Below are 15,943 nucleotides of genomic sequence, written 5' to 3'. Positions count from 1 at the left end.
CAGATTATCTCAGCTCATTGCTCCCTCAGAAGAAGAACGCATCAGTTCCATTAATGGACAAGTCCTTTCCCATTGGTGCGTTTCAACAAACTGTAATTCACGCGTCAGTTGAGAGAATAACTATTGGATGCTGAGAGAAAAATATTGAATACTCAAAAACATTCTCGTAGAACCTGCTTTCAGATCAAATATTCAGTTACTGGTGTGCCTATCTTTGAACATACAGGACCGATAGCTCTAAATGACGACCGAGAGGTTACCGTTGACTATCTTGGCACTGATGGTGTTGAAGATCTGGAATTGTGAGTTCTTTAAGAAAATTGAAAATATTAGATGATCTGTTGATATGCTCATTATCATTAATGTCCAATGTCGCGTAATTTCATAACACTGTTACAGGAGATTGAGTGAAATGGAAAGTAAAACAGTAAATAAAAGTTCCTCTTCCAATTCCAACTTTGTGATAAATCAATGTTGATATAGTAGACAAAAAGGAGAGGAACATATCTGTCGCCCTGCGAATTTCGCGACGAAATCAATGTTTCATGTGCATCAAAATTGGCAGCGTACTGGTTAAATAGATCAGGAATAGGCCGATTTGTTTCCAAGAAATGACGACGGATATGCTACGTTGAAATTTGGTATTGAATTTGCAGTTTTTGTTTCCTTTCTAGAAGCAAATTTTAATTTCTATCATTTGCAGTATAAGTGCTTCTATTAATTACATGGAGTTCCTGTTGAGTTTCTGTCAAATACTGCACTGTAAAATTGCAGCGAAAGGTAAATTAATTGCTTCAGCTCGAAAATTCTCGCTTTAGAAAACAGTCGGCTGTTGTCATCTTATATTCTATATAAATTATTAATCGATGTTGGAGAGTGGTTGCACTTGGGAAACAGCCAGTCAGATTTCACAGTATATAGTTCAGTGAATGCGAGCAGCAACCGAAGTTACAGCTGCTGCTCCTGCTTAACGCTCGTACTCATTCCTATCGCTAGTAATTATCAGTTCTTTCAAAACACTATGTTGCACAATCAAGCGAACAAGTTTGTCTAGTTCATTTGTTCTCAGCTTTTGGAAATTATTTTCATATTTTACATTATTGAAATCATTCTGTAATACTATGAGTTTGATTAGTATCTTCAATTAAATGATATTTGTATTTTGTATTTTTGTGCGGCTGGAGAAAAGTTCCAAGCATTTTTCTTGTTACATTGCAAGTAGGAGAGAATTTGCGGTTCATAACATTTTCAATTCGACATTCCTTTTCCTGTCCAAGTTAAACTTATAGTGCAAATTTTAATGGGAAAATGTTTTCTTTTTTCTCCTTTTACTCTATGTAAAACGTTTAATACGTTACTGCCGTATAGCGAAAAAAAAACAAGAGAAAATCAGAGTGCAGTGCAAAGGAAATTATTGAAGTAAAATGTCTCTGTTCCTCTTGACGCAGATACATGTAAATCTGTCGCGCATTCTTGAATTTAATCTCATTTGCGGAATACTTGTTTGCTATTTATTTATAAAAATGAATGTAACACAAATTTTGTTCAGAATTTCTAATTAAGCTAATAACTATGCAAAGTGAATATTGATAGATTTTGGATAATTTTGATTATTCATTAGCATTTAAGTATACTCTCTCCTCGATCCTTTAAATGAAAGCAAATTATTTTGTGTTATTTCTCGATGGAATTAATGATGACTTAATTTCTCTCTCAGAAAAGTAGGGCTATGTAGTCACCCACACACAAAAGCTCGCTCCGGACTTCTAGTCTGTGCCGAGTGGGAAACACTAACTTACAAATGAACCCTATTTTAAGTTTTCCTTCTTTCTAAATCTCCACCCATAGATACTCCCAATCACCAACATACCGGGTGGTATATTGCCTCCCGGGTGCCGGAGTCTGGGATATCTCCGATTGACTCCTCAGCATTCTTAAGTGGGAGGCCGAACAACCGCAAATGGTGGTTCATATTTGTACTAATGACATAGGTAGAGCAAGTTACAAGATTCTACATAGAGATTTCAGTGAGTTAGGTGCTCAGTTAATGGGCAGGACCTCTTGGTTTGTGATCTCAGGAAGGCTGTACGTACCACGTGTAAGTGAGGTCAGAACTGGGAATATTAAACAATTTATTACGTTGCTAATGAATTTGTGTTGGAAGGAGGGCATGTAATATGATCACTGTGATCTCTTCTAGAGAAAATCGGACCTATACAGAAGGGCCGGCTTACCTTGAGCAAGAGTGTGTTAATATCCTAGCGGGAACGATAGTTAATGACGCATGGTGGACTTTAAATTAGAATTGCATTGGGGTGACAACCTGAGTATTAGAACAGTTAGTGGAGTTGTTGCGGTGGGAGATGTTGGTATGATCTCAGACAAAAATAGCAATCAAAAAGTTTAACGAGGTGCAACTAGTGTCCTGAGCCACGTGTATTTCAATGCAAGGAAATTCATACCAAAATCCGATGAGAGTGCTGATGATGGTTTACATATAGAGCAAAATGGATGAGCTGTAACTTAAAAGCCGGACAAAATCGGGAAGGGTAAATATAGCACTGAAGGTGCCGCATTTGAATGCGGTCAGAATGTAGAATCAGTTAAATGGACTTGCAGCATAATTTCAGATTGGCAATTCTTATATTTCAGGTCTCGCAGAATTATAGATGAATGAAGATTATAGCTGGGAGTTAAATGTCCAAGGGTACATATTGTACGGATAGGCAGGAGGGCAGAGACGATGACGTGGCTCTGATGATAAAATAGGAAACCAGCATTAGAAAGCGCTGAAATCGGATCGGAAGGTGTTAACATATTGTGGATAGAGCTAAAGATCTGCAAGGCTAAAATGACCCTGATGAGGGTTGCATTGAGAGAAGTAATAAGGATGTGACCTATAAATTTCAAGGCGAGGTAGAAAATATATGACAAAAGGATAAAGTTACCATGGTCATGGGTGATTTCAATATGCAGGTAGATTGGGAAAATTACGTTTGTGCTGGAGTCCAGTAAGGAAGATTTAGAGCAGGTCATAATTGAGCCCACTTTGTGATCAGATATTCAATAATGCGTTTTGTGCGATGAACTGGAGTTTATCAGAGAGCTTGAAGAAAAAGAATCCCCAGGAGAAATTATCATAATATGATCGAATTAACCTGAAATTTGAGAAGGGGGAGTTAAGATCAGATGAATCAGTATTACAGTGCAGTAAAGGGAATTACAGAAGCATGAGAGTAGATGACCAGATTTAATTGGAAAATAACACTGGCAGGGCGGCCGGCAGAGTATAAAGATCTGATACTTCTGGAAGCAATTCGGAAGACACACAAGAAATATATCTTGCAGAGGAAGAAAAGAAGAAGAAAGAGATGGCTGAAGGGATTATGGAGGCATTAGTAATGATCATTAAACGATAACCAGACTCTGGCAAGATTCTGGAAGACCGGTACTCTGCAAAAGTCACTCCATGTTTCAAAAAAGGAGAGAAGCAGACGAAAGGAAACTATAGAACTGTTAGCTGGCCTCAGTGGTTGGGAAGACGTTCGTGTCCATTATTAAGGTTGGGGTTTCAGGGTAATTGAAAGCACGTAATAAAATAGGCGGCAGTCAGAATAGTTCATCAGGAGAAAATCTTGCCCCGCAAAATTATTAGAACTCTTTGTAGAACTAACAGGCAGGATAGATAAAGGAGAAACGTTGATGTTGTGTTTATGGATTTTTAAAAGGCCTTTGGCAAGGTGCTACACATGAGGCTGCATAACAAGTTAGGAGCCCATGGATTTACAGGAAATAATTTAGCATGGAGAAAGCGTGAGGCAAAGTGTAGATATAAAGGCAACATTTTATGGCTGGCTGTCGGTGTCTTTGGTATTCCACAGGGGATTGTGTTGGGACTCTTTATTTTTACGTCTAATGCCAATGATTTGGATGATGGTATTGATAGTTTTATTACAGTTTGCAGATGATATGAATATCGTTGTTGAGGCAGGTAGTTTTGAGGAAATAGATAGGCTACAGAAGGTCTTCGGGAGATGAGAAGTATGGGCAAAGATATGGCAAATGGAATTATGGATCGGGAAATGTATAACGCGTGAAATTTGCTGGAAGGAGTGAAAAGGCTGACTATTTTCTAAATGAAAAGAAAATATGGAAAAAGAACCGAGGCGCAAAGGGTGAATTTGCAGGCTGAATATGTGGTGAGGAAGGCAACTGCTATATTAGCATTCATTTCAAGAGAACTAGAATTTAAAACAACGATCAAATGGTGAGAATTTATACAGCAAATGGGACGTCTTACTTGGAGCATTGTGAGCATTTTGGGCTCCTTATCTTCGAAAGGATGTGCTGAAGCTGCAAAGGCTTCTAAGGAGGTTGAAAAACATTCCAGGATTGAACGGGTTTGATGGCTCTGAGAGTGTGTTCACTATAATACAGAAGAAAGTGCTCTGACCTAATTGAACATTTTCAAGTACAGAGGGGCCCTGATGGAGTGGATGAGCAGAGGATGTTTCCAGTCATGGGAAAGTCAAAGACCAGACGATACAGCCTCAGAATATAGGGGCGTCCTTTCAAAACGCATATGAAGGGGAATCTGTTTTTCCAGAGAAAGGAGAATCTATGGAATTCTTTGTCACATGCAGCTGTGGAAGCAAAGTCGTTATGTATACTAAAGACAGACCTTGTTATATTCTTCATTGGTCAGGGCATGAACAGATATAGAGAAACGGCAAGAGACTGGGGCTAAGAGGAATTTGATGAAATGGAGGAACACACTCGTTGGGCGAAATTTCCCAGTTCTGCTCCTATGTCTTATGCGATTCCCAGCTAACTTAAAAATAAACTCTATCAGGGAAGTGGGCAAAGCCCGAGTTTCAAATGGAGTTCATGCTAATCCACACAGGGTGAACTTGAGTTTAGAACTGAACGCCGATCATCTGTGCCTGAGCACAGTGTCCCTATTAATGCAACCTACCCTTTACTTAATAATGCGTCGTGCTGCAACTGTGTACTTGTAGAGACACGTACTTATGTCTACCCGACGGTGCTATCTGCGAGATGTGCCGTGTATGTTTCCCTGTGAGCTCGCCTGTTTCTCCAGGTCCTCTTATACCTTCCCACATTCGATGGCTTGCTGGTTGGTAGTTTAACTGGATACCATAAACAATTGCTTAATGGAACCCTGAAGATAATGCACATGGCAGTTCATGGGATTTCCTGAGATGTAATTAGTGCAGGATGAATGAAATAATGAGTACAAGAACGAAACTGATTTTTCTTCGGAAATGTACGTCGATTAGAGAGTTTGATAGGTTTCTTTTTTTATCATACGCTAAGAAATAAAAAAAATTAAAAAGCTCTCTTCAATACACTGCGATGAGGTTTAAACAACAGGAAATTGCTTCAACGGTTACGAAAAATAAATAAATTATTATCTTTACTCAATTGTCACATGTAGATCAAAACAAACAGTGACATATGTTGTTTGGGGCAAATCCAATCGGCGAGGCTTGCGCTGGTCTGTGCAAAAATATCGCTACGCTCATGGAGGCAACATTGCTTGCCAACAACTCACCAACCATAGGCACACGTCTTTGGAATGTGGTAGGAAACTAAAGGAAGCCCACACAATCACAGAGCGAACGTGAAAACTCCTTTGAGTAGGGAAGTGTTCCTAAGCTGGCGCTTTACATCGATGCGCGAGAGGGTAAGCTGCCGCTGAATTGAATAAAAAATCTGGTCATTTATTTCCAGTTCTGAGGCTGACTTAATTTATAGGCATTACGACTGATAAGACATAAACCTAACGTAACGAGCCTCAACATTGCCTTGTTGACAATATAAGGATGTTGGATCCTCGACTTTCTAACCCGAAGACCACAATCTGTGCGGATTGGCGAGGACATCTTCTCCTCGTTGATGATGAACACTGGTGCACTTCAGGAGTGTGTGCTTAGCCCACTGCTCTACTCTCTCTGTACCCAGAAATGTGTGGCTAGGTATAGATAAAATATCATCTAAAAATTTGTTGATGCTACGATCAGTTTTGGTAGAATCACAGATGGTGACGAGAGGGCATACAGGAGCGAGACATGCCAACTAGATTAGTGGCGTCGCAGCAACAACGTGGCATTCAACGTCAGTAAGACCAAAGAGTTGATTGTGGACTTCAGGAAGGTTAAGATGCAGGAGCACATATCAATCCTCATAAAGGGATCAGAAGTGGAGAGAGTGAGCAGTTTCAAGTTCCTGGTTGTCAAGATCTCTAAGGACATAACCTGGCCCCAACATATGGATGCAGTTATAAAGAAGGCAGGACAGCGACTATACATCATTCCGAGTTTGAAGAGATTTGGTATGACAAAAAAAAAACACTCAACACTTCTATAGATGTACCGTGGAGAGCATTCTGAGAGGCTACATCACAGTCTGGTATGGGACGTGGAGAGGGTGGGGAGTGGCTAGTTCACAGGATCGGAAATAGCTACAGAGGGTTGAAAATTCAGTCGGCTTCATCATGTGTACTAGCCTACAAAATACCCAGGACATCTTCAAGAAAGGCAGCGTCCATTAAGGACCTTCAGCACCCAGAGCATGCCCTTTTCTCACCGTTACCATCAGCTAAGAGGTACAAAATCCTGAAGGCACACACTCAGAAATTCAGGGACCTCTGCCATCCTTTTCCTGACTGGACATTGATCCCCTTGAACACCACTTCACTTTTTAAATATATATATATATTTCTGTTTTTTGCATGATTTTTAATCTATTCAATATACGTATACTACAATTGATTTATTATTATTATTATTACTACTACTACTAATATTACTCCTACTATTATTATTATTACTCCTATTGTTATTATTATTTTATTTAATTTATTTTTCTTCTATATTGCATTGAACTGCTGCTGCTAATTTAACAAATTCCACCACATTTATCGGTGATATAAAACCTGATTCTGATTCTGATATAAATTGAAGAGCGTGTTTGAACTGGACCAGAGGAAATGGCATGAAAATCGTTCACAAATTATAACAGTGGCCTTGAATTTATGAATATAATCATGCAGTTTCCACTTGTTAAAAATCGGTTACATGAACATAGCAATGCGTCAGACAGATCCTGTCACTTGACAGTTGCAATCCATTTTAGGTGCATAACACGCTGTATTAACGAGCACATTTATACACTTTAGAATATCATTCTATCAATATCCACAAACGAATATGAATAGACAAATGAACTTTGACGTGCCTAAATAGAGAGAGTGGAGAGCAGGTTTATTTTTGGGCAGAGTAACCTCATTAATCTGCATTCAAGTTGCTTTTTACGCAGGAGGCAATGTTAAGCAATGAGAGTGTTCGCAGGTTTTGTGGAAGCAATAACAACCGGTCATTTGCAATATCAGGAAATACATGAGCGGTAGCGAGCGGTGTGAGTTAATGTATCAGTCTGCCAAAAGGAAAATATCGTGTTGTTTTGCTTTTGAATTTAAATTTATTGTGAAAATCGCAGCGGCGTCTTCAGAACCACAAAATCAAGCAATGCAACGAAACAAAGGAGGGCGGGACTGATCGTGGGAGGGAAGAGGATGTGGGGGTGGGGCAATCTGGCGGATGCGGGTGTTTTTACCTTTGATCGCATATTAATTTCATATCCCTCATACCATGACCTCATAATCCATAAATGTACCACCGCTGTAACTCCAAAATGAAATCTAATTGTACATTTCTCATTTCAGACCGCCCAGCGCATTCTCAGACCGAGCAGTCAGGTAAACTCGCTTAATTTTCACTGAGTAATGGTCTGGGTTGTTGAAACTACTTGTTAAAGTGTATCTGGCTGAGAGGCGCCTGCTCTTCTCATGGAACGACGACAAACATCAAACTTCATACAGGGCAGTCAGCAGAGAAACAGCCTTCGCTGACTTTACTAATTCCTGAAAGTAAAAAAGAGCCTCCCATTTTTCATTCCATCCTTTCAGTGCTCAGCTGACTTCATGTGGAAGCTCAGTTCGATTCTTTCTCCAGGAAACTTCCACACCTCTATTAATGTTTGAGTTCGATTACCCGATTGATGAGGACTAAATACAGTGGAGGCACGGAAACAGCAGACCATCAGTAGCTCTCAGAAGAGTAAAAACAATTCAATGTTCACTATAAGCTCTGTGAGTGCGCACCCGCGCTCTTAGATATCGTTGCCGCGGAGCCGTTTTTTTCACATTTAATCATTTAAAATGGTGTACAGTTATAAGGGTGTGTAAAACTTTACTTATTAGAGCAATGGTCGGTCCGCAAAGCTGTAAAACAAATTAGAGGGAAGATTGAAGCAGATTATCTTGATTTCCTCGGAGACACCCATTTCTTCCCGTAGAACGACCGGTTGACTCTCGGTTCTCCAGACGTTGTCCTGCTCATTGACTAATCTCGTTATGTTAAGCAGCTTATTCGGGGTTTGCCACAGTCTCAACTTTCCGTTGATCACCACGTTGTTCATGAAGAATGTTAATGTTTCAGGAGGCTGAAATCGTCGTCGTCTTATGATATTTTATTTTCTGATATTTTTCAGAAATCCCAACGTTAAGATTGGTGAATGGTGGCAGTCGATGCGCCGGGAGAGTAGAGATTCTCCACAAGGGAAACTGGTGGACTGTGCCATATTTTTATTGGAAGGATAAGGCTACGGATGTGGTGTGTCGGGAGCTGGACTGCGGCGCCAGGCAGAAAATCTTGCGCAATGCTCACTTTGGGCAAGGATCTGGACCCGTTTTAAATTCCGATGTTAAGTGCAACGGGAGGGAGGCCACTCTGCGGGACTGTACAGTCGATGAGTGGTTTGACTATGGCAGTAGACATTCATACGATGTCGGCGTTATTTGCAAAGGTAAATATCTGGCTTTTGTATCTGTAGTCCCGCCATTTTGATGTCGTCCGGGATGTGTGGCTGAGGAACTGGTGCAGGAAGCAAGGATTTACATTCTTGGACCACTGGGGTATGTTTCGGGGTAAGGATGAATTGTACGAAAGGGACTGGTTGCACCTTAATAAGCGGGGCACCAGCATTCTGGCAGGCAGGTTTGCCTCTGCAACGGGTGTGTTTAAACGAAGTAGTGGGGGTGGGGTTGGGGTGGAGAGGGGAACGGGACGAACTGGAAACATAAGGATAGAGATAAAGGAAAAGTGAGAATAAGAAAAGTTAAGAATGACAGCAGAATCAACAGAGCAGAAAGCTCAAGAAGGGGTCGTAGAGTATGGCCAAGTGAAATAGGAATTGATATGGGAGGTGAGGGGAGTAATGAATTAAAAGTATTGTATATGAATGCACGGAGCATGGAAATAACCTGGATGAGCTTGAGGCACAGTTGGAAATTGGTAAGTATGATTTGTGGGAATAACAGAGACATGGCTTCAAGTGAACAGGGCCTGGGAAATGAATATTCAAGGTTATACGTCCTATCGAAAGGACAGGCTGATGGGCAGAGGGGGTGAGGTGGCTCAGTTGGTGAGGGATGATCTTCAGTCCCTTCCGAGGGGAGGCATAGAATCAGGAGACGTAGAGTCAGTATGGAGAGAACTGAGAAATTCTAAGGGTGGAAAGATCCTAATGGGAGTTATCTACAGGCCCCCAAACAGTAGTCTGGAAGTAGGGTGTAAGTTGAATCAAGAGCTAAAATTGGCATGTCACAAAGGTGATGCACAGTTGTTATGGGGGACTTCAACATGCAGGTAGACTGGAGTAATCAGATTGGTACTGGACCCCAAGAAAGGGAGTTTGTGGAGTCCCTCCGATGTGGATTCTTAGAACAGCTTATACTGGAACCTACCAGAGAGAACGCAATTCTAGATTTAGTGTTGTGCAATGAACCAGATCTGATCAGGTAAAGGAACCATTAGGAGGAAGTGACTATAATGTGATAAGTTTTAATCTACAATTTGAGAGGGAGAAAGGAAACTGGGAAGTGTCAGTATGACAGTTGAACAAAGGGAAGTATGGAGCTACGAGGGAGGAGCTGGCCAAAGTTCAATGGAACAATGCCCTAGCACGGATGACAGTGGAACAGCAATGACAAGTGTTTCTGGGAATAATGCGGAAGGTGCAGGATCAGTTTATTCCAAAGAGGAAGACAGATTCTAAGGGGAGTAAGGGGAGGCCGTGGCTGACAAGGGAAGTAACGGACAGTATAAAAATAAAAGATAATTAGTATAACATAGCAAAGACGAGTGGGAAGCCGGAGGGTTGGGAAACTTTTAAAGAGCAACAGAAGGTAACTAAAAAGGCAATACACGGAGAGAAAATTAGGTACGAAGGGAAACTAGCCAAGAATATAAAGGAGGATAGTAAAAGCTTCTTTAGGTATGTGAAAAGGAAAAAAAAATGTTAGGACCAAAATTGGGCCCTTGAAGACAGAAGCGGGTGAATTTATTATGGGAACAAGGAAATGGCAGACGAGTTGAACAGGTACTTTGGATCTGTCTTCACTAGGGAATACACAAATAATTTCCCAGATGTAATAGCGGACAAAAGACCTAGGGTAATGGATGAATTGAAGGAAATTTATATTAGGCAGAAAATGGTGTTGGATAGGCTGTTAGGTCTGAAGGCTGATAAGTCCCCGGGACCTGATGGTCTGCATCCCAGGGTACTTAAGGAGGTGGCTTTAGAAATCGTGGACACATTGGTAATCATTCTCCAATGTTCTATAGATTCAGGATCAGGTCCTGTGGATTGGAAGGTGGCTAATGTTGTCCCTCTCTTCAAGAATGGAGGAAGAGAGAAAACAGGGAATTATAGACCGGTTAGCCTGACGTCGGTGGTGGGAAAGATGCTGGAGTCAATTATAAAGGATGAAATTACGACACATCTGGATAGTAGTAACAGGATTGGTCCGAGTCAGCATAGATTTACGAAGGGGAAATCGTGCTTGACTAATCTTCTGGAATTTTTTGAGGATGTAACTATGAAAATGGACAAGGGACAGCAAGTGAATGTAGTGTACCTGGACCTTCAGAAAGCCGTTGATAAAATCCCACATAGGAGATTAGTGGGCAAAATTAAGGCTCATGGTATTGTGGGGAAGAGTACTGACATGCATTGAAAATTGGCTGGCTGACAGAAAACAAAGAGTAGCGATTAACGGATCCCTTTGAGAATGGCAGTTGGTGACCAATGGGGTACTGCAGGGTTCAGTGTTGGGACCGCAGCTGTTTACAATATATATTAATGATTTAAATGAGGAAATTAAAAGTAACATTAGCAAATTTGCCGATGACACAAAGCTGGGTGGCAGTGTGAAATGTGAGGAGGATGTTATGAGAATGCAGGGTGACTTGGACAGGCTGGGTGATTGGGAAGATGCATGGCAGATGCAGTTTAATGTGGATAAATGTGAGGTTATCCACTTTGGTGGTAAGAACGCGAAGACATTATTATCTAAATGGAGTCAAGTTAGGAAAAGGGGAAGCACAACGAGATCTAGGTGTTCTTGTACATCAGTCACTGAAAGCAAGCATGCAAGTAGAGCCGGGAGTGGAGAAAGCTAATGGCATGCTGGCCTTCATAACAAGGGGAATTGAGTACAAGAAGAAAGAGGTCCTTCAGCAGCTGTACAGGGCCCTGGTGAGACCACACCTGGAGTACTGTGTGCAGTTTTGGTCTCCAAATTTGAGGAAGGACATTCTTGCTATTGAAGGAGTGCAGCATAGGTTCACAAGGTTAATTCCCGGGATGGCGGGACTGTTATATGTCGAAAGATTGGGGCTATTTGGCTTGTATACTCTGGAATTTAGAAGGCTGAGAGGGGATCTTATTGAAACATATAATATTATTAAGGAATTGGACACGCTGGAGGCAGAAAGGATGTTCCCGCTGATGGGTGAGTCCAGAACCAGAGGCCACTGTTTAGAATAAGGGGTAGGCCATTTAGAACGGAGTTGAGGAAAAACTTTTCCACCCAGAGCGTGGTGTAATATATGGAATGCTCTATCTCAGATGGCTGTGGAGGCCAAGTCTCTGGATGCTTTCAAAAAAGAGATGGATAGAGTTCTTAAAGATAGCGGAATCAAAAGTTAATAGGATAAGGCAGGAAGTGGATACTGATTGTGGATGATCAGCCATGATCACAGTGAATGGCGGTGCTGGCTCCAAAGGCCGAATGGCCTACTCCTGCACCTATTGTCTATTGTCTATTGACTCCGATAGCAAATAATCTGGACTGGCCACACTTCGCTTGTGATGTCGAACTAAATCCAATTTATATCGGGATTATTCCCGTCATGTTGGAAAAGCATTTCCTGTTATCATACTCCTGCTGTGATGTTAATTAAATAGCACCAAGTGTATATATAGTCCAGCGTCTTCTAAGCTACTCGAAACCGTCGAATAAGATTTGTGGCGTGCCAGAAATGATGTCGTCAGGCCTGCACAGATACGGACCAGAAACGTCGAGCATTTCCTACCCCCCCCCCCCAGATGATGAGTTCCTCCGTAGTTTGTTTTTATTTGTTCCAGCATCCAGCATTTCCTACCGTTGATTAATAGCGTAATATGGCACGGAACTGGTCCTGTCCTATCGCCCTACAAACGTTTTCTATACAAGTACCTCGGTAAATGTTTCCTCTTCGGTCCTTCTGATTTATTTGGTAAGTTCATGGAGAAGATCCAGAGAGGCAGGATTTATGAACAATTGGAGAGGTATAACATGATTCTGGTGTTAGCGCGTGGCCAAGTGGTTAAGGCGTTTGTCTAGTGAAATGAAGATCGCTAGTTCGCACTTCGGCGGAGGCAGCGTGTTGTGTCCTTGAGCAAGACACTTAACCACACATTGCTCTGCGACGACACCGGTGCCAAGCTGTATGGGTCCTAATGCCCTTCCCTTGGACAACATCGGTGGCGTGGAGAGGAGAGACATGCTGCATGGGCAACTGCTGGTCTTCCATACAACCTTGCCCAGGCTTGCGCCCTGGAAACCTTCCAAGGCGCAAATCCATGGTCTCACGAGACTAACGGTTGCCTATTATTAATATGATTAGGAGTAGTCAGAATGGCTTTGTCAAGGGTAGGTCATGCCTTACGAGCCTGATGAATTTTTTCAAGATGTGACTAAACACATCGATAAAGGAAGAGCAGTAGATGTACTGTATATGGATTTCAGCAAGGCATTTGATAAGGTACCCCATGCAAGGCTTATTGTGAAAGTAAGGAGGCATGGGATCCAAGGGGACATTGTTTTCTGGATCCGGAGCTGGCTTGCCCACAGAAGGCAAACAGTGGTTGTAGAAGTGTCATATTCTGCATGGAGGTCGGTCACCAGTGGTCTGCTTCAGGGATCTGTTCTGGGACCTTTACTCTTCGTGATTTTTATAAATGATCTGGATGAGGGACTGGAGGGATGTGTTAGTATGTTTGCTGACGATACGAAGGTTGGGGGTGTTGTAGATAGTGTGGAGGGTTGTCAGATGTTACAGCGCGACATTGATAGGATGCACAAATGGGCTGAGAAGTGGCAGATGGAGTTCAACCCAGAGAAGTATGAAGTGGTTCATTTTGGTAGGTGAAATATGATGGCGGAATGTAGCATGAATGGTAAATCTCTTGGCAGTGTGGAGGATCGGAGGGATCTGGTGTCCGAGTACATAGGACACTCAATGCCGCTGCGCAGGTTGGCTCTGTGGTGAAGAAGGCGTATGGTGTAGTGGCCTTCATCAATCATTGAGTTTAATTTAGCAGCCGATAGGTAATGTTGCAGTTATGTAGGACCCTGGTCAGACCACACTTGGAGTACTGTGCTCATTTCTGGTCGCCTCACCACAGGAAGGCTGTGGAAGCCGTAGAGAGGTTGCAGAGGAGATTTACATGGATGCTGCCTGGATTGGGGAGCATGCCTTATGAGAATAGATTGAGTGAACTCGGCCTTTTCTCCTCGGAGCTACGGAGGATGAGAGGTAACCTGATGGAGGTGCATAAGATGATGAAAGACATTGATCGTTTGGATAGTCAGAGGCTTTTTCCCAAGGCTTGAAATGGTTGCCACAAGAGAACATAGGTTTAAGGTGCTGGGAAGTAGGTACAAAGGACATGTCAGGGATAAGTGTTTTACTCAGGGAGCGGTGAGTGCGTGGAATGGGCTGCCGGCAACGGTGGTGGAGGCGGGTACGATAGGGTCTTTTAGGAGACTTTTAGACAGGTACGTGGAGCTTCGTAAAATAGAGGGCTATAGGTAATCCGAGCAATTTGTAAGGTAGAGACATGTTCGGCACAACTTCGTGGGCCGGAGGGCGTGTATTGTGTTGTAAGTTTTCTATGTTTATATGTTCTATTTCGTCCCTCACGATAAACATAGGTTTCCAATTTTTAATCCTCTTTCCCTTAGTGCCGAGAGGTTCTCTTCCCTGACAGAATATGCTTATGCCGTCGAAATGCTTCCGGTTCCAGCATTTCAAACTATTGATTAGTAGAGTCATACATAACGTAAACATTTCTCCCCGCCCCCCCCCCAAAGAAAGGAGGCAAAAATCGCCCATGACAAGCAATATGTCAATCTGCGTCAGTCTGGCCACATGAGTTCCTATATCCATCAAAACAATTCCTATTCTTTACCTGTCAAATAGCTTTCAAATATTGTCATTTTACCTGCCTCAGCCACTTTCTCTTGCAGGACACCGTCTACAGACCGTCATTTAGATGAAGAGTTTGCCCCTCAGGGCCTTGTGAACCATCTGCTATCTCCGCTAAACCTGTGCTTTCAGGTTTTAATAAATTATATCTGAAAGTCAAGGACCCTTATATTCACCACATTTATACCACTCATGCTTTACAAACCAGGCATTTCATATGGCATCAAGCCAGTTTTACAGGTCAAGAGCTGCCATTCCTCAATTGCCTGCTGTGTTCAATAGGACAGTGTGTATAGCTGGGAATTCTTCGAGTTTGACAGTGAAAGGTCTTCTCGTGATTTGCACCCAACAGCTCAAGCATGTGTTAGGATATTTCTGGGACATCAGACTTGTTAAAGTCTGTGTTTGTTTTCAATAAAATGTAATGCATTCTTTCAACGTTGCTTAAATATGAAAACACCTATTAATAGAACTGTTGAAATTATTGAGGTTGCTGGGCAACCTTCGTCTGAACTTATCGTTGGCTTCTCACAAACTGTGCAAAGTGTTGGAACTCGAAACAATTATATTTGTGCACATCCAGAAGAAGGAAATCTGGAAAAGCAGATGCGGGTTAGATTATTGATCATACTTTTGTGTGGGATAAACATGTCTCATTAATTCATTTGAGTGTTTGAAGAGTTGCTGAGAATATTAATGAAGACACACAAGTAAACTTTGGTAACGTTGTCAATGTCTTCGCATTCGAATCTCACAGAAAGTTCAGGCGCATGGTTTCCAAGCGGATCAGGCTAATTAGCTATGTACTGCACGACAGGAGTCCGATAGAAGAATGATATTCTTGTGAGCAAACCGGACCAGCGGTGTGCCATAGACATTATTATTGAGAATGTTGCTTTGCCTGACACACACACACACACACACACACACACACACACACACACACACACACAGACATAAGTGGATTAGCAGAGGGGATTGTCGAACGCAAAGGACCGTGTTTAGTGAAGGATCAATTATTTGGCTTTAATTAATGATTAATCATAGAAAAAAAATATTTTTTTATGGTGCTCTGATATCCCAACGTGAATTTCGATAATAAACGAACATAGAGTATGCACTTGCGATCAAAAGATTATTTGTTAATGATTTTAGAATATTCATGATCCATTTATTGTTACCGGCTGTTTTGTTCGCACACACAATTAGCTTGCAACATGGGCGTGCAAAATGTTCAGTAAAAATTAATTCACCAGAACTCAATAAATATGGTGCATTCTGGTGGTGGAAAACCAGGTTATCCCTCCAAGAACAGATTGCAACCC

The 15,943-nt window shown here is 41.8% G+C and overlaps 1 protein-coding gene across 2 annotated transcripts in view; it reads left to right on the top strand.

Moving 5' to 3' along the window:
- Nucleotides 1-215: 215 nt before the first annotated feature.
- LOC140201804 (scavenger receptor cysteine-rich domain-containing protein DMBT1-like) overlaps nt 216-15,943 on the top strand; it is a 43,558-nt gene continuing 27,830 nt past the window's right edge. For both annotated transcript variants that reach the window (XM_072266491.1, XM_072266490.1), the window contains exons 1-3: nt 216-302; nt 7,748-7,780; nt 8,575-8,889. In XM_072266491.1, coding sequence (XP_072122592.1) covers nt 242-302; nt 7,748-7,780; nt 8,575-8,889 — 409 coding nt within the window. In that variant the 5' untranslated portion in view covers nt 216-241. The remainder of the gene's footprint in view (nt 303-7,747; nt 7,781-8,574; nt 8,890-15,943) is intronic.

This window comes from Mobula birostris, chromosome 8 (genome assembly GCF_030028105.1).
Source record: "Mobula birostris isolate sMobBir1 chromosome 8, sMobBir1.hap1, whole genome shotgun sequence".
Taxonomy (NCBI): domain Eukaryota; kingdom Metazoa; phylum Chordata; class Chondrichthyes; order Myliobatiformes; family Myliobatidae; genus Mobula; species Mobula birostris.
The sequence above is the reverse complement of the archived record's forward strand: the minus strand, read 5'-3'. Positions and strand labels throughout refer to the sequence as shown.